Genomic DNA, 22,748 nt, shown 5'->3' on the forward strand with positions numbered 1-22,748 from the left:
GCGTAAATCCAGAGTAACGTCCGAAAACACTCACTGGTTCACCTTGGAGCCCTCTGGGTCCAACCTCTCCATCGTCTCCCTGGAGACACAGGAACAGGGACAGACACAATGGAGAGAGAGAGTGAGAGAGAGAGTGGGAGAGAGATGAAGAGGGGGGAGTAAGAAAGAGAGTGGGAGAGTTTGACAAAAACAGATGGGGGGCGAAAGGAGAGAAAAAGAGATAGGGAGGTAGAGAGGGAGAGAGTTTGGAAAGAGAGGGAGAGAGAGGGATAAACGGATAACTTAGCATGTGTTAAAGTGGCATCACTTACTCTGTTACTGTACATGTCAGTCAATAAATAACAACAAAACAAAATCTGTTCTCTGTATCTCCGAGCGTCTCACCCTCTCTCCATCCTCTCCAGGTGGTCCCTGGGGACCCAAGCCTCCTGAGTCACCCTGGAAACGAAGATACCAGGAAGAGATAGGAATTAACATCACAGACCACCGGTACACAGTACTCATAACTTCCATGGTCTTGCACAGTCCTGACTATCAGTCACTCTTAATGCATTCCCGTCTGGGTTTTCGTTATGTAAAGTTTGTTATGTTTGAATCAACCAGATGTTTCATTTTGAATTCTCTCTGATATGGAACTTACCCTGTGACCTTTGTCTCCCGGCAACCCAGGCAAGCCATCAAAGCCACGGTCTCCCTGAAAACAACACACAAACTCATTAAACAATGTAAACAATGATTACATACACTATAGAATGAGTCAGCCAGGCCTTGAAAACAACTTTGTTTTGTGTATGTAGAGATTAAGATGCAAAGGTTACTGTTTTACCTTGGATCCAGACTCTCCAGGCATTCCCCTGGCACCATCCGCTCCCGCACGCCCCTGCAGCAGGACACAGTCAACACCGTGCTAACACACACACATCTGTCTGTCTGTCTGTCTCCATCCATCCATCGATCTATCGATCTACTGTATCTATCTATCTATCTAACTATCTGTCTATCTGTCTATCTGTCTATCTGTCTATCTATCTGTCTGTCTGTCTCTCTCCATCCATCCATCCATCTATCTATCTATCTATCTATCAATCGATCAATCGATCTACTATATCTATCTATCTGTCTATCTATATATCTGTCTATCGTTCTATCTGCATGTCTGTCTGTCTGTCTTTGTAAAATATATATATATCAGTATATCAATACAAAAGTACAAGCACAACCCATCAGAACTCACCCTTCTTCCTGATTTTCCCGGGGGTCCACCTAAACCCTGGGGTCCTCTGGGGCCCTGCAGGACAACACAGGCGTTATGGATGCCTGTCTGGTGCGTCACTGAGCTGTGTGCCAGTCATGTGAGGGTTAATCAGTGTTTACCTGAGGTCCAGGATCCCCACTCTCCCCCTTCAGACCTGAGCTGCCCGGCGTTCCCTGAAACACAGCCACAACAACATCAGCGACATGCAGACAGCTATATCATTCAATCATATATCACATACAGCTATACTGTCTATTGTTGATAGGTTATCTGTGGATTAGGATATATTTATTGATAGTTTCTTCGGGAATTATGTGTAGAAATATGTAGTCCATCAGTTGTTTACTTAGTTGTCTGCAGGGGAATGATGATGACGATGATGATGATGAAGATACTCACCAGGGGTCCTGGGCGACCAGTGTAGCCCATCGGTCCAGGTGGTCCCTTCAGTGCCAGCTGGAGAATCAGAGGAAGTAGAGGTCAGGAGGTCAGAGGTTAAGCAGAATTGGAGAATGGAGAATATCCATTCTATATTGGCTTTTTCTAAATTCTTAAATCGCTGTTGTGATAATGGGAGGGAGTAGAGATGTCTGTTCTATAAATTCTGTTTCTCTGACCAGCTCTGCAAGTGCATTCTCTACATTCTCGTATAGGTAGAGTTTCATAGGGCATCTATGTCAGTTTAGTATGTCAATGGAGTATCAACTAGGGAATGAAGCAGGGTGTACAGCCTCAGATGTTTCTACATCAGTCAATGCACTTTTTAGGACCAGCATACTACAGTCGTATGGGAATGAAGCAGAGTACACGGTCTCTAGATCAGTTTACACGTCCGTTTCTGCGCATTCTGTGTGTAGGACCAGCTGTAATATGGGGCCGTGTGTGTGGTGTCTGGCTCTCTGGCGCCTCACCCTGGCCTGAGAAAGGATGGCCTGGGCCTGAGCTTCCTGTGCCGACACCATGGGGCCCTTATCTCCTCCACTGCTGCCGAACCGGAACTACACACACAGAGAGATGGACGGGTGGGGAGGGAGAAGGAGAGCGCAGGAGAGGGAGGAAGAGAGAGAGAGAGAGAGAGAGAGAGAGAGAGAGAGAGAGAGAGAGAGAGAGAGAGAGAGAGAGAGAGAGAGAGAGAGAGAGAGAGAGAGAGAGAGAGAGAGAGAGAGAGAGATGATGATGGACAGACAGAGAAAGGTAGAAAGTGGAAAAGAAAAGGATGATGGAGTATTGAGTGTGAGTGGCCCAAACATTTGTTTGGTGTCATGGAGGGAAGGCACAACAACCTCTTGTCTCCTGTATGAACCATCTCATTCTTATTAGATCATTAACTACTAAGTCAGGTATGGCCACCTTATGAAGAATGTTTTGGAAAGCCAGAGACAGTATGCTAGACCCTGCCAGTGTTGAGGTCAGTGATGAGTGTAAAGTTCCATTCTATCTTTTGTAAACCAGCTTTAAACAACAGGAAGTCGCACCTTATGTGCACATGCAACTATTTCTGTTCTATATCTGTTTGTAGAGCTGTAGCCTACTCTTGCAACATGAAAATCGAACTGCACTGCATCAACACTCGTGCTCAGAACATATTACTCTGAACAAGCTGTACTTCTCATTTCCTATTATTTTGACGTTTAGTTAAAACTGATCTCAAATCAGTATAATGTGATTGGAGACGGATTGTCGTAGTGACGTAGAGAGAGAGAGAGAGAGAGGGAGATGTATGAATATCGTTCTCCAGCAACTTTTTTCCGAAAATAAGGTGTATTCAAAAAGGAGTGGGGTTTAAACCGAACCAATGTTACCATACAATGCAATAAACAGCAAACTACAAACAACTGTGTTGTTCCCTGGAGCCTGTCAGGTCACTCACAGGCAGCATGACGGAGGTTCCTGGGGGTCCGGCGATGCCATCAGCCCCGGGGATTCCTGCCTTGCCAGGAGGACCCTGTAGGGGGAGACAGAGAGTGGGCGGGAGGAAGGGAGGTCAGAGAGGGTAACTTCTACATTTCTCATTCACCAGGACTCCCTGACAGGGTCAGAGAGGCGTTCAATCACACCATAAATAACCAACTACAGCAAATGACACAACAAACACATGGGAAGGGATCCAGAACATACATTTAGATTTAGTCATTTAGCAGATGCTCTTATCCAGAGCGACTTACAGTAAGTACAGGGACATTCCCCCCAAGGCAAGTAGGGTGAAGTGCCTTGCCCAAGGACACAACGTCATTCGACACAGCCGGGAAACGAACTGGCAACCTTGAGATTACTAGCCCAATTCCCTAACCGCTCAGCCACCTGACTCCCTTACATACAAACATGAGAAGACGGTGACTCACCCTCTCACCAGGATCACCAACAGAGCCAGGGGGTCCGGAGGGGCCAGAGGGACCCGACAGACCCTGGGGAACAGAGAACAAGCCTCATCAACACACTACATAGAAACCGCCACAACTCGTGCATACCAAATGTGGAAAGGCCCAGATACACTAACACATACTACATGTAGAGAAATCTTTTTTTTTTACGTTTATCGGCCATTTGTCATTTGTACAGGCACACTGAAAGTATGGACACACTAATCACATTCTACTGTGTTCATCCAACCCAGAAACTTAGAACCATGGATGCTGTCGCCGTCTGACAGGAACAAAACAGAGGAGGAAGGGAACTTACAGCTGGTCCCTCTGGTCCAGGGGGTCCTTCAATCAACATGCCCTGTAAGAGAGAGGGAGGGTGGGAGAGCATGGAGAGGATGAAGAGAGGTAGAGACAGAGGATGGAGGGAGGAAGAGAGAGAATGGAGATAGAGAGAGGGGGAAAGAGGGATGGAGAGACAGAGCGAGCAAGGCGGCAGTGGAGAGAAATGGAGAGAGGGAGAGATGGAGAAAGACAGAGAGAGAGAGAGAAAGAAAGAGAGAGGGAAATGGATGAAGGGATGTTGAAAGAGAGAGACGGAGAGAAAGGGAGTGAGGATGGAGAGAGAGAAAGAGGCAGGGAGGGGGAGACAGTCAGATAGATGACAATGGACCATTCAGCACTCATTTTAGCCTGTCGTGCTAAAATAAAACAAACTCCTTGGATTCAACTCCTGTCATGTCTGACGTGGCAGCGCCCCCTGCAGGTTGGGGAGGCCACAGCGTTCATGTTTAGAGGAAGACTCACAGGCTCCATGACAGCGGGATCTCCCTTCTCTCCCTTCAGGGCTTTCACTGAGGCCTGAGGAAAACACACATGTAACCCACAACACAGCACAGTCAATACAGAGGCTCTCTCTCTCTCTCACACACACACACGCGCACACACACACACACAGTTGTCTACCTGAGGAAGACTAAAGAGAGTGGTAGACGTGACAGAAAACAAAAAAGTCATAAATATAATAACGATTGAAAAGTTGATTCCCATTTGACTTGTTCAAAACCGCTTTGAGGCATCACATTTAATAAATAGAAGCGGCATTGTGCTTGTAATAAAGAGAACATGTAGCCTTATTTTGCTGTACCATAAATAAAGCTTTTTGTTCTACCTTCTCAAATGGATGGCGCCAACTGATCATACATGGTATTCTGTGATAACATTGAATCACAAGTCTGTTATCATGTTGGTGATAATGTTGGTGCAAATCTGTACAAACAGAATCGTTTGTAAAACAAAGTCCTGCATTAGAGCTCCCATCCTTGATATCTTTTTACTTTCAGTTCTTCAAGCTGCTTGGAATTCCTGTGACGACCTTTTCCCACGAAAGCGGCTCTAGAGGTCACTAGCTTACTATGGTGAGTATGACGGAAGCCACACACAGAAACAGGAGCTAAAAACAAATGACTGAAGCCAGATCATTTGGTGACTGAAGCCAGATCTGAAACCAGATCGTTTGTTGCTATTTTAGCTTCTCTCTGTGCATGTAGATGATCCTGTGTAGTGTGTCTACAGCACAGTACACAGAGATAACATGGCTGAAGAAGTTTACCAGACCTGGATGAAATACAATTGGGCAAATATCATACTTAAAATGTGCTTGATTTGTATTTGTCATTGAAACTAGTTCAGTGAAACCAGTAGACCCATTGTTTAAGGAGGAAACCTTGAGCCAAATCAAATACACTCCCCCCCCCCAAAAAAAAAAACTTTTAGTACAGCATTTCATCTAGCATGTATGTGTTTCATCCCAGGTCTGGTGTTGCCATGGAGATCTTTTTTTTGGTTTGTTGCTGAAGCGTAGTGACTTACGCCTCCCTCGTCCGTCACAGCGGACAGAGCGGGGCCCATCTTGGCTTCGGCCTCCCCCTCGGGCTGTGGATCGCTGTAGTCCTTGTAGGAATAATCGTATTCCTTCAGGCCAATGTCTCCAGTCACATACTCCTCCGTGAAGGGGTCGGCCTCACCCCCGGCCTTGGCCGCATCGACCTCCTCCACCTGGGGGTCCCCGGGAAGGAGGGTTCACACCGGACGGAAAGTAGGAGACAGGAGAGATAGGGATGGATAGAGGAAAATATGGAGGAGAGGGATGAAAAAACAGGAAGTGTGGAAAAGGAGTGAAAGGAAGGAGAGAAAGGGAGAAGGATGCAGGAGAGAAAGAGAGAGGAAAATAGATGGAGTGGGGAGAGAGGACAAGAGACATCCAGGAAATAGAGGGAGTGGCAGTTGATGATGTCATGAAGAAAGAAACCATGTAAGTGGACGGCAGAAACAAGAGGAAGGGATGGAAGAAGGAATAAAGAGAGCAGATGGTAGAGACAGTGAGAGGCTTACCTTTGGCATACAAACATACAATGACAAAGGGGCATACTGTAAAGCACAGCGCCAACTGTTGGTCACCAGAGGAACTGCCAGTTTCTTCAGGGGTAACTCTCCTGGCATGGGGGCTGTCTTGTACTTTGAATCCCCAAAGTTTTACATCATAGACATTTGATCCTTGGGCTCATACCAGCACGTTTCCACCAAAGCATCTGAATCTGTCACCAGCTTATGTGTTTGGGTTAGGATCCAATGGCCAAATAAGATGCAAATATTTTAATAAATTGGAAGTTGTATGACTGAAAATCTCAGATAAAATTTGGAAGGACTCAAACACACAAGCATGTGAAGCACTTTGCTTTGTGAAAACAAAAGCTGCTTCTATTTAGCAAAGCTAATATGTTGTTATCTGGCCATTCAACTTACCGCCAGTGATTGTTGCAAGAATATGTAGAATCCAAGTTCATCTTAATGTTTAAATGAACCACTTGACCCCCTCAAAAACCCTGCTAGATATTAAACTAAACTAAAGTAAACTAAAATGCTAGAAATGAAAACGGTTTCATTTAATAATCAGTAAGGATTATGATTATATAAAACTAAACTGATGAAAGTGACCTTAATAATTATGTCGGCAATGATGGTGGATGTGCTAAACATAAAATGCCATTTGAGACACGACTCAGGTCAACACACAGTCATTATTATTCATTCTTCATGATGCAGTTAGATTGTTGAAAAGGAACACATGATATACATTCCTTCTAAGGGTTTTTATCAAATATTCCTATGAGACACCCATTTTCTTAAGATTTTTGTTCTTATTTCAAAACAACAAAGTAGAGCATTGACATGAGAACAAAAGGAGGAATCTTGGGTTGTGAAAACAGGAGCCACATCAGAATGTTTGATACAACAGAATGTTGTGATGTGTTCCTCTGTGAGAAAGAGTGTCATGGCACTGATGTGGCAACAAAATGTTGGAATTGTTAGGCATGAAACACTACTACTGGATTGGATTTGTACTACAATGGCTGGGCTCACCTCCACATAGGAATTACAGCAAGATCTTTCCTTATTCAACTTTGAATGGGCACTACATAATCTTTTAACAGATTATAATAGGTCGGAATGACTGTTGAATGTTTATTTATGGTGGTTTGTCTTCTGGTGTGGTGTAGAAGTCTTCTTCTGCCTTCACCATTGGAGGTATTTTCAATAGCGTGTAACATTACAGAACATTTAGATAGAGATATACGATCTAGATCAGGTACGAGTGGTCCATCGTGTGTTAGGAATCATGCCAGATCTAGATGAAACACCTCTATCTGGAACGTTGTGAATGTTTCACCCCACGTGTTAACGCGGTTTACCTGGATGGGGGTCTCTTCTTGTCCAATCACCTCATTCTCTGGCAGGGGGGCCGCTGTCTCCTCTAAGGTATAATAATAATCCGTCTCTGTGGGGGTGGGGCCAGCCTCAGACTGTGCAGTATCTACGTCCTGATTGGTTCAGGTCAAGAGGAAGGGGCGGGGATTGGGGTGGAAGTAAGCAGATTTGTATGAAAGAGGGTGGTTAGTCAAATGTGGATCCATGAGTTTAAAAGGAGGAATTAAACATATTTCAAAAGAAAATTTGTCAGAATAAAAGTTTGATTTCTGACAAATCATGTTTTGATTTGAAAGAAATTTCAGCAGTTGAAAATCTTGTTGATGAATCTTGTTGCGTGAAAGATTTTTGAGAAATCATCAAGATTGCAAACGACTGTGCTGAAATTCCTTTGTTGAATTCCTGCAACAATTTAGACTGTTCCAAAGCCACAGTGCCATGGTGGGGTCAAAGAAGAGTCACGTTCACTCTTCTGGAGGTCACCAGAAGTTCTGAGAGAAGGTCCAAGCCAGACCATTCTTTGTCATAAATAATCATCACGTCTGGATGTTTTTTTTCTGTTGTTGTTGTTCTCTGTTTAGTTTGGGAGATAAGTTCACCAAAGACATGGAGAGCTGATTGAGCTACAACCAAAGTAGCAGCCTCACAGAATTAATTCAACAAATCAACAAGTAACAATCCCAGCTTTCAATTAATAAATACTGCATTAGGACAATGTCTTCCAATGAAAAAACATCTGAACGGTGTCAAAATCACAATGGATGAAATTGAGCACGTATATGTTCATGTTGACTGCTCACCCAACCAAGGTTTCTCAGACTAAGGGAAAATACTTGGGGTAATATTGTGGGGGCGCAAGCCTTGGGTGGGGTATAAGACCATCTCTGTTTAACACGCTTGCAATGTTTTATTTCTGTGAGGCTGCTTTGTTCATATTTGGTACAAAATATGAGACAAGATATGAGACAAAAGATCCTCAAAGAGAACATAAGGAACAGGAACAGAGAGACAGACAGAAATGTGAGTTGCTGTGTTGAATTGTCTATGGTTTGCGATGGCACATGTCCTCTCTAGATTTTCTGTGTATATATAATCCATGCACACAGCTCCTTCATCTGATGAGCGTGCACAGTGCACTAGTCATATCATACGACTTGTGGAAGACACAACAGGCTGTGTGTTTAGAACTTTGAAGAGTTTAGAACTTTGAAGAGAAGGTTCTTGAGTTTCAGGAGTGGCAGTGACGAGGAGACTGTACAAATAGCCATGCACCAACAGGACAGTCTGTTTTAGGTCTGTGCAGTGCAGACCAGTCTATATCATATCGGATGGCATGATCTTGGAGATCATGTGATATATGAAAGGGAGAGAGAGGGTCCAGGTTGGTATGCACCAACTTCCTTTCTGAGGACCAGGTTGTTCACCACCAAGGTTTTAAGCTCATGACTATAAAACTCAAGATTGGTTTAAGATTCGTATCACTTGTCTTGAATTAGTTTTGAAACAAGTGTTGTGATTGAGTCAAGGAATTGGAATCAAAGGTTATTCAATCACTTACTTATGGTACTTTCTAAAATGCAGTTTTATCTACATAATGATGGTCAAGTTTTATACATGATTTTGTGCCTACGTAATTATCAATGAACTTGGGAGAATCTCACTTTCAACCTTAGTTACAAGTCTACTTCTTAACATTAGCATGTTGTTTAATGTTAACTTCACCTAAACAAAAATGTGCTGACTTTAGATTTAGCAATCATATGAATTAATTGGCCTGACCAGGTTATTTGGAGAGGTTGGTTGTAAAATCTGGATGGAGAAAGACCTGGTGGTCAGAAGGGAGAGGTGGAGGATACAGCAGCTCTGGACGGCCACCGTGGGCTTGTTTCCTGGTTTGTACCTGTTGATAACCGTTGCCCGTTTTCTTCGGTTTTTCCGGCACAGGGACGATGGTGCCGCTGATCGCAGTCTTGTCGAAAGGAGGGAGTTTTTTTGAGGTGGATTTGACGTTATTAACCTCAACGACCACTTTGGTTTTCTCTGGTTTTGGTGGGACAGGGACAGGGGCAGGGGCCGGTGGCTCTTTCTTCAGGACTGGTTTGAGGAAGGGAGGCTTTTGGGTGTGGAAGCTCTTAACGTTTTCAACCTTGTTAACTATCGTCTTGACCGGCTGGACTTTTGTGACTTCAGTTTTCGCTTCTTGTTTCGCCTTAGTTTCTGTTTTCAGTAACTTGACTTTAGTAACATCTATTTTTGTTACCTGAACTTTGGGTGTTTCTGTTGCCTTAGTTGGTTTAACTTCACTAACCACAACAACTTTGGGTATTTCTGCAGCCTTAGTTGGTTTAACTTCACTAACCACAACAACTTTGGGTATTTCTGCAGCCTTAGTTGGTTTAACTTCACTAACCACAGCCACTTTGGGTGTTTCTGCGGCCTTAGTTGGTTTAACTTCACTAACCACAGCGACTTTGGGTGTTTCTGCAGGCTTAGTTGGTTTAACTTCACTAACCACAGCGACTTTGGGTGTTTCTGCGGCCTTAGTTGGTTTAACTTCACTAACCACAGCAACTTTGGGTGTTTCTGCTGCCTTAGCTGGTTTAACTTCACTAACCACTGCAACTTTGGGTGTTTCTGCGGCCTTAGTTGGTTTAACTTCACTAACGACAGCAACTTTGTCTGTTTCTGCTGCCTTAGCTGGTTTAACTTCACTAACCACAGCAACTTTGGCTGTTTCTGCTGCCTTAGCTGGTTTAACTTCACTAACCACAGCAACTTTGGCTGTTTCTGCTGCCTTTGTAGGTTTAACTTCACTAACTACTGGAACTTTGGGTGTTTCTGCAGCCTTAGTTGGTTTAATATTTTTTTCTACTTTTACTTTAGTGACTTCTTTTTTCTCTGGCTGAGTTTTAGTGGTTTCAGTTTTTGCCGGTTTTGCATCATTGCCATTAACTTTTTTGTCACCATTTTCTTTCTTCCCTGAAACTGGTTTGCCATTTCCATTCACTTTAGCCTCAACTTTAGTTTCTGCAGCTGGTTTGCCATTGGCTTTAGCTTCTATTTTGGTTTCTACTGCTAGTTTGCCATTTGCTTTTGGCTCAACTTTGATTTCTACAGCTGGCTTGCCATTGGCTTTGGTCTCAACTTTGGTTTCTGCTGCTGGTTTGCCATTGGCTTTGGCTTCAACTTTGGATTCTGCATCTGGTTTGCCATTGGCTTTAGCCTCAACCTTAGTTTCTGCAGCTGGTTTGCCATTGGCTTTGGCCTCAACTTTGGTTTCTGCAGCTTGTTTGCCATTGGCTTTGGCCTCAACTTTGGTTTCTGCAGCTGGTTTGCCATTGGCTTTGGCCTCAACTTTGGTTTCTGCAGCTGGTTTGCCATTGGCTTTAGCCTCAACCTTGGTTTCTGCAGCTGGTTTGCCATTGGCCTTGGCCTCAACTTTGGTTTCTGCAGCTGGTTTGCCATTAGCCTTGGCCTCAACTTTGGTTTCTGCAGCTGGTTTGCCATTTCCATTGACTTTAGCCTCAACTTTGGTTTCTACAGCTGGTTTGCCATTTACTTTGGCCTCAACTTTGGTTTCTGCAGCTGGTTTGCCATTTCCATTGACTTTAGCCTCAACTTTGGTTTCTGCAGCTGGTTTGCCATTTCCATTGACTTTAGCCTCAACTTTGGTTTCTACAGCTGGTTTGCCATTTCCATTGATTTTAGCCTCAACTTTGGTTTCTACAGCTGCCTTTCCATTTCCATTGACTTTTACCTCACCATTGACCTTACCATTAACTTTGGCCTCACCATTTACTTTTTTATCTGCAGCTGGTTTAGCCTCAACTTTGTCAACTGTGACTTTGCCATTGACTTTGGCCTCACCATTGACCTTAGCTTGGATAATAACTTTCTTTTCTACAACTGGCTTTCCATTACCATTACCATTTGTTTTAGCCTCAATCTTATCAGTTGTGGCTTTGCCATTGCCATTGACTTTCTTTTCAACTTCAGGCTTGCCATTTACCTTTTTTTCACCGCCATTTTTGGGGGCAGGTGTAGGTTTGGGCTTAGCTGCTGCTGTAACTGCGGTGGGTATGATCTTAGCCAGGAGAGCCTCCATGGCAGTGGGCTTGGCTTTTGCTGGCTTAACCAGGGAAGGCTTTGCCTTGGTGGGCTTGGGGGCAATCGCTTCTGCCTTGGGTGCAGCTGGTTCTGCCTTGGGGGCAGCAGGGGTGGCTACTACTTTGGCAGGTGCTGCTTTTGCAACTTTGGCCAGGGCAGGTTTGGCTTTAACAGGGGCGGGTTTAGGGGCTGCTGGCTTGCCGTTGTCAGCAGCCTTGCTCTTCTGCGGTGCGTGATTAGTTAAGGGTTGTGTGGTGTGGCGGTTTGTGGTGTGGAGAGCATGTGAAGAGAAAGAGATGGAGGGATGGAGAGAGAGATGGGATGGAGGGATATGAAGGGGATCAGGAAGGGATGAAAGCACAAGGGATGGATAGAGGGAAGGAGAGAGAGAAAGACAAAGGTGGATGTTTTGAGATACAGGTACATATAGGAGGCTTAGGCTTAGAGGATTTATTGAGACTGTTCTGGCATTACTGGATGATGCAGGATGAGTGGAAAATACATTTTTAATGAACGAATACATTCAAAATGTGTCAACATGACACATGGATTTAAATATCTATGTTTGTTTTTCTTTACGTCAAAAGATAATAGTCCAAAAATGACTTTTTGCCCAATGACAGGAATCAAAAATGATATTTCTGTAGCAATTCTTTCCAGTAATGCCACTCTCCATATTAACAAAGCAGCATCTTTGTGCTAATGAGTACTGGAGGCTGTGGTTTGCGTTGGCACTGGGGATGTAATGGTCAGGTAAAGCAGGTGCGCGTGCCCGCACACACACGTGTACACACACTCACAAATATATAAACACATTTGCACACACCTATTGACATACACACACACACACACGCGCACACACACACACAAGCCCTGAGCACTGAGCTGTCCAACTATGAGAGAGCTTTGAGGCACAGCAGCAGGGAACAGTAGGATAGTAGGAGTCACACACAAGCGAGTTAGACTAGATAATAGTCTACCATGACAGGTGAAGAGAACACATACAGTACAAACAAGAACAGGTCCTTTCCCATGTAAACCAGACCTAACGGACAGAATGTTCTATTTGGGCATGCTTTGGGATGCATGCTTGGTGATTTTATTAACATAAACAGCTAAACAGAGATATTCCATTGTGAAGGAGATGCACAGACTGTACGAATAACAGAGGCTTTCAGACGAAGAGTCAAACAAACATACAGACAGGGTGACAGAGAAACGGAGTACCACACTGGATGCTGACAGAGAAAAGTACAGGTACATATATCATACCGACCAGAACATAGCTGGGATGCCGTAGATACACATGCAGTAACATTCATGAACTGGAAGGCATAACAGAGGTACACATTCAGTGAGAGTAGAAGACATGCAGTGTAGCGACACCTTCATGTAGTCACAAGCAAATTGGGGAGGAAAAGGAAGAGATCTGAATGTGGAAAACATTTGTCATCTTTTTTCTTCATTGTGTCACTTCTCTTTCTTTTTGCCAGTTGGTCAAGCTCAGTGTGGTCAGAGGGTAGGAGTGGGGGTAAGAAGTGAGGAGAGAGTGGAGAGGTGGGTGGGGTGAGGGATTGGGTGAGGTGGGATGAGGGTTTGGGTAAGGTGGGGTGGGGTAAGGTGAGGTGGGGGATAAGATGGGTGGGGTGAGGTGAGAAATGTGTTGAGGGGGGGGGGGGGGGTAATGTATGCTGCTGCACCCCTGTACCTGATCTCCCAGTGCCTTCACATCATCAACAGTACGTAAATACACACACACACACACAACAACCACAACATGAACACAGCATGAACACTTTTCACAATGCATTAGAGGTGGTATGAAAGTGGCCGGTGTAAATGGAGGTTTGTGAGTGAGGAGGGCGTTAGCTGGTGTGGAGAGGATGGAGAGATGGAGACAGGGAGAGAGAGAGAGCGAGGGATTTCTGTAGACGTTCTAATCATGAAACTGTAATTGAGCTGTCAGATAATGTTCAGACACAAGAAGAGATAAATTGACGTTCCACTTATCTCTGCCACTAATAGCTCATGATATAATTGTCTATAATATCATGTCTCTCGTTCTTGTTCTTGTTCTCCATCCCTCCCTCCTTACCTCCAAGTTTTTTCCTCTCTTTATGCCCTCTTTACCTGCAGAGTGGGGGCCCCCTGACTAGGAGAGGGGGAGGAGGGTGGAGAGGAGGAGGGAGGACCAGTTGTTTCCTCATAATAATAGGGGTATTCATGGTCATCCTTCTCCTCATCAAAGTACTGAGAGAGATGGGGGGGGGATGGAGGGATGGAGTGGTCGAGAGGGCCAGATGAGCAGAGGCATGGAGGGAAAGGAATGCATGACAGCGGAAGTGAAGAGTGACGTTCAAAGGGAGGGTGGGGAGAGGAAGAGAGGGGGATGATGGGGGGATGGGGGTGTGAGAGGAGAGATTGAAGAGAGAGGAGGGATTAGGGAGGACGAGATGGAGTGAGGGGTGGGGGAGGACGTATAAGCGAGGGAGAGGGGGAGAAGGAGGAAGAGAAGGGATGATAGCAGAGGGGAGGACACGGTCAAATGCTTTTCTATTCATCAGGTCTCCACGTATGGCCAAACCAGTCTAGATCCCCATGGTTTCTCAGTGGAGACACACATAGACCACCTTGATGAATGAGAACATAGGAAAAACGATGAATAAAACCGCAATGAGTTGTATTTATTCATTTTTCAACAGCATCAACATGTCAGAAAGCACAGACGATGCAAAAGATAGTATGATATCAAATATATATATCTCTCTTTGATAAGCCCTTTGCTCCTTAATTCTTGGGTGTACATTATATTTTGTATCATATATCATTAACAACATTCAACCGGTTACCTTTCCCTCAGGGAAAGGGTTAGGGTTAGGAAACCAGGCAGATGGATACAGAGTCAGGAAACCAGGCGGATGGATACATAGTCGTGATTTGTTAAGGAAAGAACAGACCAGCACTTTGATGACCTCCCTGAACTAGATGACCAGGTTTACTCCTCAGGGGGTCAGAGGTCAGGGATCTGTGTTTGTTTGTTTGTGTGTGTGTGTGTGTGTGTGTGTCTGTTCTACTCACGTATGTGTTGGGGTCCTGAGCCTGGAAATTGGGCAGGGGTGAGTCACAGTCGGGGCTGTAGTGCTCGCAGAAGTCGTAGGCAGCTTGGGGGTTGGAGGCAATCAGCAGCTGCTGGATATCTCCCTGTGAGCGACACACATACAACAAACAACAGCATAAACAACAACAAACAAACACAGCGACAAAGAAACACACAGTGACTTCAGGTGGGAAACATTTTCAAGATGTCCACGTCCATTTCAACACACACAACTGGCACCTCAAAGTAAGGTTAGAGGGGTGAGGATGAAGTGGGACTAGCCCAGATCCCAGATCCCAAAGTCCCAGTTCCCCCCCCCCCAGATCTGACCTGGAAGACTTCCTCGTCGAGGAGACGGGCTCCAAACACGGTGATACCGTTGGTGTCGATGACGGGGTTGGCGCTGCGAGGCAGGGAGCGGGTCATCCTCTTCTTACAGTCCAGCAGCAGGGTGACGTTCTTCTTCTGCACAGACAGAGCGATGCGGTGCCACCTAGAGGGCAGGAGGGGTACAGCAGCCATGTGTGGTGGGGGGGAGAGAAGGGGGAGGGGGGTCAGAGACTGTAGGAAGCATCTGTTGAGGGTGGTAAAACGGTGTTTGTATTTGGTGTTTTGTTTAAGTGTGTTCTTTGACTAGTATTAAGGTATGAACTCGCTCTCTTTCGCGCTTTCACTCTCGTTCTCTATATTTCACTCTCTTTCGCTCTCTTTCTTTGTCCTCTTTGACACATATTAAGGCTTGAACTCTCTCTCTCTCGGTCTGTCTCGTTCTCTCTCTTGGTCCCACACATATGCAAGTGCAAGGGAGCCCCAGAAAGGGCCAGGGCGAGGGGGTTGTTACTGACTTGCCGTCGGCCAGGTTGACGCCTCTGAACAGGGGGTAGTCCTCAGGGGCGGGCCTGCCGTTCTGGTCCTCGTACAGGAAGACGGGGGAGCGGCCCAGCTCCAGACCCAGCTGCTGCACGCCGTGCTCGCTGTAGACGGACAGCAGGAACGCCTGCAGGCCTGCGTGGGCCTTCACCAGGGCCATGATGGAGAAGTTCTCTGGGAAATTACCTGGAGGGGAGAGGTGAGAGAGGAGGGGAGAGAGGGGAGGGGGGAGAGAGGAGGGGTGAGAGAGTTGGGGTGAGAGAGTAACGGTGAAAGAGGAGGGGTGAGAGAAGAGGAAAGAGAGGGGGGGGAGGAGGGGAGAGAGAGGAGGGGTGAGAGAAGTGGGGTGAGAGAGTATGGGTGAAAGAGGAGGGGTGAGAGAAGAGGGGAGAGAGGGGAGGGGGGAGAGGGGAGGGGGGAGAGAGGTGGGGTGAGAGGAGGAGAGAAGGGAGGGGTGAGAGGAAGGGAGAGAGGAGGGGAGAGAGGGGAGGGGTGAGAGAGATGGGAAGAGAGCGGAGGAGTGAGAGGAAGGGAGAGGGAGGAGGGGTGAGAGGAAGAAAGGGGGGATAGGTGACAGAAAAGAGGGGTGAGAGACACATGAGAGGGGTGAAAAAAAAGCACGATAGAGAGAGAGAGAGAGAGAGAGAGAGAGAGAGAGAGAGAGAGAGAGAGAGAGAGAGAGAGAGAGAGAGAGAGAGAGAGAGAGAGAGAGGGAGATAAGGAGTGAGACAGAGCAGAGCGTGAGAGGGAGAAATGATACGTTGAAAGAAGACGAGATGTGAGTGTGTGTGGGACAGTCAGACAGTCAGACAGAAAGAGCTGACACGAGCCTCCACTTTTCAGGATTTCTGAACCACGTAAACGTTACCTTCCATCCCTCTCTGCCTCAGGCTTTCGGAAAGCTACAGTTAAACTGAACTTAATTTGTTTTGGCTTTTCGCAAAATATCACTTTGCTAAGCTTGCATGGTCTTGCATGACATAATTACACTCCCACACTCAAGTAATCTTCAGGAATTAAACTGTGACTAGACTTTCTTTCCAAGCTCTTTCATGGTGGTTGGAAGCCACGCCTTCCATCCCGCTAGAAAAAGTGGAACATGAAAAGCAACTATGAAAATGAACTGTGACACAGATCATTTCGACACATAGATTACAATATAATATTCTAGGAATTCACAGAATTCAGTGCAACATGTAGAGGCCACTGGATGTTGTGTCTGGCCCTGTGCAGGATGAGTGGATACCTACACTTGGAAAATGATCCTAAAATATCACAGCACAACAGGAAACAACACGTGGGAAGAAAAATATGTCCTGTGCGAGCAAGCAAGTAGCTGGAGTTTGCTCTGCACTGTATGTGTGCTGTCACTGTCACACCAGGGGTCTAAATATGGGAGACATAACTAGGCATCCTATTGATTTCAACAGGATATTAGGTTAGTTACTGTCAACAGGAGTTGTTTGATAAAATACTGGTTAAGTACCCATACAATTAAGAATGTAATTTAATTAATGAATGGGTCAATGGATTTCAAACCATTGACCTCTCATTTGCGAACCCAATCGGCTACTGCGGTCACTAGACCAAATTGTGGTGTTCTGTGAGGTCCTATGGAGCTGTTTAGTCTCCCAACCACCTCCGCTACACGGACAATACCTGAGAAGAGTTGCTTGGTGGGGGCAGAGATCTGGGCCTTCTTGGTGATGCGGTAGGCATGGTCGGCGTTGCCAGCCCGGCGGGAGGTGCAGAAGCCCGGAACCTTCTTCACCCCCTCGGGGAGGGAGGGCAGCTGCAGCACCCGCAGCACGTCCACGGGGTCTGGGGGGAGGGAAGGGGGGGGGTGGAGGAAGATGGGGATGGGGATGGGGATAGGGAAGAGGTTGGGGAGGGAGAAGGGTCGGGAGGGAGGGGGAAGGAGGGGAGAGAGAGAGAGAGAGAGAGAGAGAGAGAGAGAGAGAGAGAGAGAGAGAGAGAGAGAGAGAGAGAGAGAGGGGGCAGGAGAGGGGTTGAGGGGGTATGGGGGAGGACATGGGAGAGAAAGGTTAGGTTGATAAATCAACTCAAGCAGAATGCAAAATAATGTTAACATCAAAAGAGAAGTGACGATACAATAAGCAGGCTACTGCATCAACCACATTCATTTGACATCCCTAAACTATCACACCCACAATAGAAGACATCTTCATATGTCTTCTTAACACCTATTTTGACATATTAACACCTGTTTCGATTTGTATGTTAACTTGCCATGACATTTTGTGGAAGCATATCAAAGCTTATTTTCATTCTGACATTCAGTAGGCCTAGCTGTGATGAACTCTCAGCCTATCACAGCCCTGTCCCAGCCTATCAGAACCATGTCCAAACTATCAGGAATTTCTCAGCCAATCAGGATCCTGCCCTAGCCTATCACAGCCCTCCCCCAGCCTATCACAGCCCTGAAAGGACTAACTCGTTTCAGAGCAGTCTACCCAGCGACACAGTCCTCTGTTCCTCTGTTCCTCTGGCGTCTGGCGAGCAAATGAAACAAGTATCGCTGCTGTGATACTGCCGAGTCAGCTGGATCGGACTGTCTGGGAGAACTAAACACACAGTCATACACAAGCATACTCATCACAGGTATCACCACCACCACACTGACCTCACATCCTGTCTACACATACGGCTGTCACTCATCTTTTACAGTAACAGCCAACTTGGCATCTTTCTGACAGGTTGGCGGGCAGGCAGGCTGGCTGGATAGCTGGCTGACTGGCTGACGTACTAACTGGCTGGCTGGCTGACTGGCTGACTGGCTGACGTACTAACTGGCTGGCTGGCTGACTGGCCAGCTGAGATGACCCTCACACCAGTTTTACATGAAACACTTCTATCTGAAACTTCTGTAACTCTAGAACAGAACAGACCTGTTCTAGATCTCGCCAGTCAGACAGTCAGGAGCGGAGGCACTGGGACCGCCAAACAGTGAAGGTATTATTACTGTCACCCTGCACTGTGCTAGACTGGGTGAACCTTTCAGTGTTTGGATTTCACTCCTGCTTGGTTTTGACTTGGCTCTGTGTCTGACTTGTGGTGTGAATATTTCTTCAGACTGGTTCATACTCAGCGGTCAGCTACGGTTCAGGTTATTTCTAGACTGCTGTGACTACAGTATGTTCACTAATAGGCTTATGATGGAAGTCAAGCATTTTATGGTCCTGGGGATACAGCAATGACAGATTCACCACTGACTTCCACTCAGCTTTCGCATAATTACAGGGTTTTTAAACTTAACTTTAATTTAATACGATATTAAAAAAGCAGAAAAGCCACATCCACTTCACACAGTTTTACAGGCAGTTTTTAAAAAATCATGAAAAGAGAAAAGCATGCTTGCTTGGTCCTCGAATAGAAATCAGCAAGGTTGCCAGGTTTCTTTCTACACCCTCATTTTGTGGGTATTCCCTTAATGCATCCCAGAGATAAGTGCACGTTCCACATTCACCCATCTGGTGAATAATACATTCCTGACCACACAGGAGGACTCTCTGTATACGCTGAGTCAATCCAAAACCAGCCAAGCGGAGCGACAGGTTGATCTACAGTGTAGTTTGTCACGCTGTTGTGAGTGGTCATTGTGTTTAGGTGACACCCAGAGCTTCATGCCCAGATGGGAGTATTTATGGGGACAGCAACAAACGCTGCGTTAATATTGACTCAGGGAGTCTGGGCCGCAGTTTATCAAGGTCCCACTTCAGCCTGGCTGGGGGAGAGGGGAAGGCAGGCAGGCAGGAGTGGACGGGTGGCGAGAGGGGGAGAGAGAGAAGCTGAGGGAGGGGGGGAGTGACACTGTAATGCCATATTAACTCTTGAAAACAGAAACTTCCTTTAGAAAGAGAGGGCGAGTGAGGGATGGAAGGAGAGAAATATGAGATGATGTCAAAATAACTTGTTCTTATTATATAGAGGTATAGATAGAAATATAGGAAGAGGGCTGCGAAGAATAAGTAAAGATAATTACCTGTGGGGGTGGAGGGGGCAGGGAGAGGAAGAGAGGGAGAAAGAGAGAGAGAGTGTGTCGTCTGGGAGAGCAGGAGAGAGAGGGGGGAGAAGGGCAGCAGGTGGGAGAAAGAGGAGGAGGAGAGCAGGAGAGATAGAGGAGGAGAAGGAGAGATAGAGGAGAAGGAGAGCAAGAGAGAGAGAGAGAGAGAGAGAGAGAGAGAGAGAGAGAGAGAGAGAGAGAGAGAGAGAGAGAGAGAGAGAGAGAGAGAGAGAGAGAGAGAGAGAGAGAGAGAGAGAGAGAGAGAGAGAGAGGAGGGGAAGAGCAGGCACAGACAGCAGGGTCTTGTAATGCTGGCTGAGTGTATCAGGTTCCACAGCAATGTGCCACACAATGTCCACCTCTGTTTCTGCCTGAAACATCTGCAGCCTGGGCCCTTCCGGCCCTGCCCAGGGGCCCCACACAACCCCACCACCAGGAACACCAGCGCAAGAACACACCCGCTAGAATAACACACACAGACACACACACACACACACAGACACACATACACACTGGCAAATAAACATGCATACATGCAAAAACACACGTGCATGCCAACACACACATGCACATGTAACCACACATAAACACACATACATACACACACACATTCTTACACACAAGGGGTGGCACAAATGAAACTAGACAAGGCAGTCAGTCATGCCCTCTTTCTTCTTTTCTTTGTTCGTTTACATTAAGCATCTACACACTTACCCAGCCCAGCCCAGCTCAGTCCAGCTCAGATCAGCCTAGCCCAGCCTAGCCCAGCCTAGCCCAGCCTAGCCTAGCCCAGCCCAGCCTAGCCCAGTCAAGCCCAGCCCAGCCCAGGGATGTCATTCACCTTACTGACCACTAGATGGGGCCCCTTCAAACACAAATCAGATGTTGATCTTGACATCGAGAAACAATGTAAGCCTCTCTTGATGTCTTATTTCTCAAATTCTCAAACATGTCACACATTAACACACACACACACACACACAGGAACACAAACACATCCCCAATATGACTCTCGATGGCATTCACAGTGTGGATGCTGTCCATACATCCACAGTCATACATCCTCTAACAGTGACAGGCTGAAAACAAACAGTGTCACATAAACAAACAGCCGTCTAGTCCAAACAAACAGCCTGCCAAAACACTGGTGAAGACTGACACTAGGGCCTTATGGTGACACACACATACAAGCACACACACACACACAGGTATACAGGAGCACACACACTAATACAGAGAGGTATACAGGGGCATACATATTCTGTACACATACATAAAGGTATACAGGCACAGACACACACACACACAGAGGTACACAGGCGCACACACGCACACACACACACACACACATTATACTGCACAGACACACACACGTGCACACACACACCAAGGTACACCAGCGCACACACACATACACAGTGGTATACTGTACAGACACACACACACATACACACACACTCACATACACAACCAGACACACAACCTCCAGGTGACCCTGTCTACTCTGCTGTGTATTCACTTTGCAGGCTTTTTGTACAAGCGTCCGACATGAATCAAGGTTTGGACGGTTTCCTGGGGCCATCTCGCGGGTGACCTCCGTCTCCCTGGCGACCCCCGCGCCCGCCGGCCTTTCTTCTGAGCCTCCCTCATACAGCCGCGCCAAATACCAGACAGACACACCAGCTGACACCCTCACCTCTCACCTCTCACCTTCACACCAACACAAAGGTGACACTGTCAGAAGGAGGAGGGGGGAGGGGGGGGAGATGGAGAGAGAGAGAGAGAGAGAGAGAGAGAGAGAGAGAGAGAGAGAGAGGAGAGAGAGAGAGAGAGAGGAGAGAGAGGAGAGAGAGAGAGAGAGAGAGAGAGAGAGAAAGGGGGGGGGGGGCTGCAGGACATGAAAGGTCAACAACTGAAATTATGAAGAAAAACAACATGAAAGATGAAACGCACGTCTTTAAACTGAAGCCAAGAATCCAAAACCAAGTTTGTCCTTTCCTTTTCCTCGTTCCTGCTTTCATGCCATCTCCCTCCCTCCTCTCACCCATCTCTTTCTCCCTCTCTCTTTCCAAACCTCCTCTACTTCCCTACTCTCTCCCTTTCTCTGGCTCTCTCCTTCCCCTCCTCTCTATCCCTCACCCTCTCTCTCCCCCTCCACCCTCTCTCTCCTCAGCAAACCACAGTAGCTAGGCGTATGTGTAGGTCAGTGTGAAGGTTATAATCATCCTCATCATCCTCTATAGTTATAATGTATTTATAATACCCTCATGTACACAGACCGAAACTTCATTATAACCACCCGGTGCCCACAAGACCAGGATGGATCACTGGAGAATACACATGGCTGTCCAACATTGAAAGTATGTTGTCTCTGTGATGGAGATTGATTTTTAAACGTTACAATTGAGTTAAACACTTTACAAGAGTGGCTTGGCTTGTCCATGGAACGACAATTAGGATAGAGAGAGAGAGAGAGAGAGATATTAAAATATATTAAAAACTCTTAGACAGACCATAAAGGAACCGTAGACAGCTGGCAGAACATCTGCAGATGTTTCTGAGGTCTCATGACACAGGCAAACATGTGCAAAAGCCTCATCTCTAACATATCTGGTCAAACAAACAAACAAACATACCTCCCATGTTTGCGTGCCTGCAGTAGCCTGTGTGTTTTGGGGCAGACAGGAAGACGGTGAGCGATTTATTCTCATCAAGACTTCATCCTCTATATGACTACAAGGCCTCATCCATATGACCACATTGTGTCATCCAGCTGGAGGGGAGCTCTACTCAGGCACAAAGCAGGGACCGGGTCTGGAAGCCAAGCCAGAGCCAGGCTCAGCTCAGATAATACACACAGACTTGGATTCTGTCCGGACTGCAACCACACTAACACACCTGCAATAAACATGCATATAGGAAAGTAGTACAAAGAGTATTTACTGAGTAACAACTAGTGTACTGTAACCACTCAAAGTATATTAAGGTTAGCCAGCTTTACACATTTTGCTTTCAACCTCCTGCCCTTTGACTATTTTGCCAGAGTGTCACATGGAAGCAGGAATTCAGACACATTTGATTAAATGTAATGAAAGTCCCTGGTCTTCCAGAGGAACCAAACCCTGCAGGTTCAGAATAGAAGAGGACTGACTTGCTTATGTGTCAGTCAGACAGTATATCTTTGTGTCTGGGAACTGAGAAATCTGTCGCTGTCAAATGAGAGTATTTATGTAGCTATGCGTAACAATAAGGTACTGTCATCATTGT

At 46.3% G+C, this 22,748-nt stretch overlaps 1 protein-coding gene across 1 annotated transcript in view; it reads right to left on the reverse strand.

The window, feature by feature from the left end:
* col11a2 (collagen, type XI, alpha 2) overlaps positions 1 to 22,748 on the reverse strand; it is a 50,063-nt gene that overhangs the window by 15,799 nt on the left and 11,516 nt on the right. Inside the window, exons 2-22 of the mRNA XM_067256229.1 lie at positions 17,117 to 17,278; positions 15,433 to 15,643; positions 14,918 to 15,080; positions 14,569 to 14,691; positions 11,636 to 11,710; positions 10,348 to 11,542; positions 9,284 to 9,477; positions 7,359 to 7,496; positions 5,488 to 5,673; positions 4,423 to 4,476; positions 3,935 to 3,976; positions 3,598 to 3,660; positions 3,126 to 3,200; positions 2,167 to 2,253; positions 1,655 to 1,711; positions 1,375 to 1,428; positions 1,235 to 1,288; positions 827 to 880; positions 641 to 694; positions 385 to 438; positions 35 to 79 (exon numbers count right to left, since the gene is read on the reverse strand). Coding sequence (XP_067112330.1) covers positions 35 to 79; positions 385 to 438; positions 641 to 694; positions 827 to 880; positions 1,235 to 1,288; positions 1,375 to 1,428; positions 1,655 to 1,711; positions 2,167 to 2,253; positions 3,126 to 3,200; positions 3,598 to 3,660; positions 3,935 to 3,976; positions 4,423 to 4,476; positions 5,488 to 5,673; positions 7,359 to 7,496; positions 9,284 to 9,477; positions 10,348 to 11,542; positions 11,636 to 11,710; positions 14,569 to 14,691; positions 14,918 to 15,080; positions 15,433 to 15,643; positions 17,117 to 17,278 — 3,140 coding nt within the window. The remainder of the gene's footprint in view (positions 1 to 34; positions 80 to 384; positions 439 to 640; positions 695 to 826; positions 881 to 1,234; positions 1,289 to 1,374; positions 1,429 to 1,654; positions 1,712 to 2,166; positions 2,254 to 3,125; positions 3,201 to 3,597; positions 3,661 to 3,934; positions 3,977 to 4,422; positions 4,477 to 5,487; positions 5,674 to 7,358; positions 7,497 to 9,283; positions 9,478 to 10,347; positions 11,543 to 11,635; positions 11,711 to 14,568; positions 14,692 to 14,917; positions 15,081 to 15,432; positions 15,644 to 17,116; positions 17,279 to 22,748) is intronic.

This window comes from Osmerus mordax, chromosome 18 (assembly GCF_038355195.1).
Source record: "Osmerus mordax isolate fOsmMor3 chromosome 18, fOsmMor3.pri, whole genome shotgun sequence".
Taxonomy (NCBI): Eukaryota; Metazoa; Chordata; class Actinopteri; order Osmeriformes; family Osmeridae; genus Osmerus; species Osmerus mordax.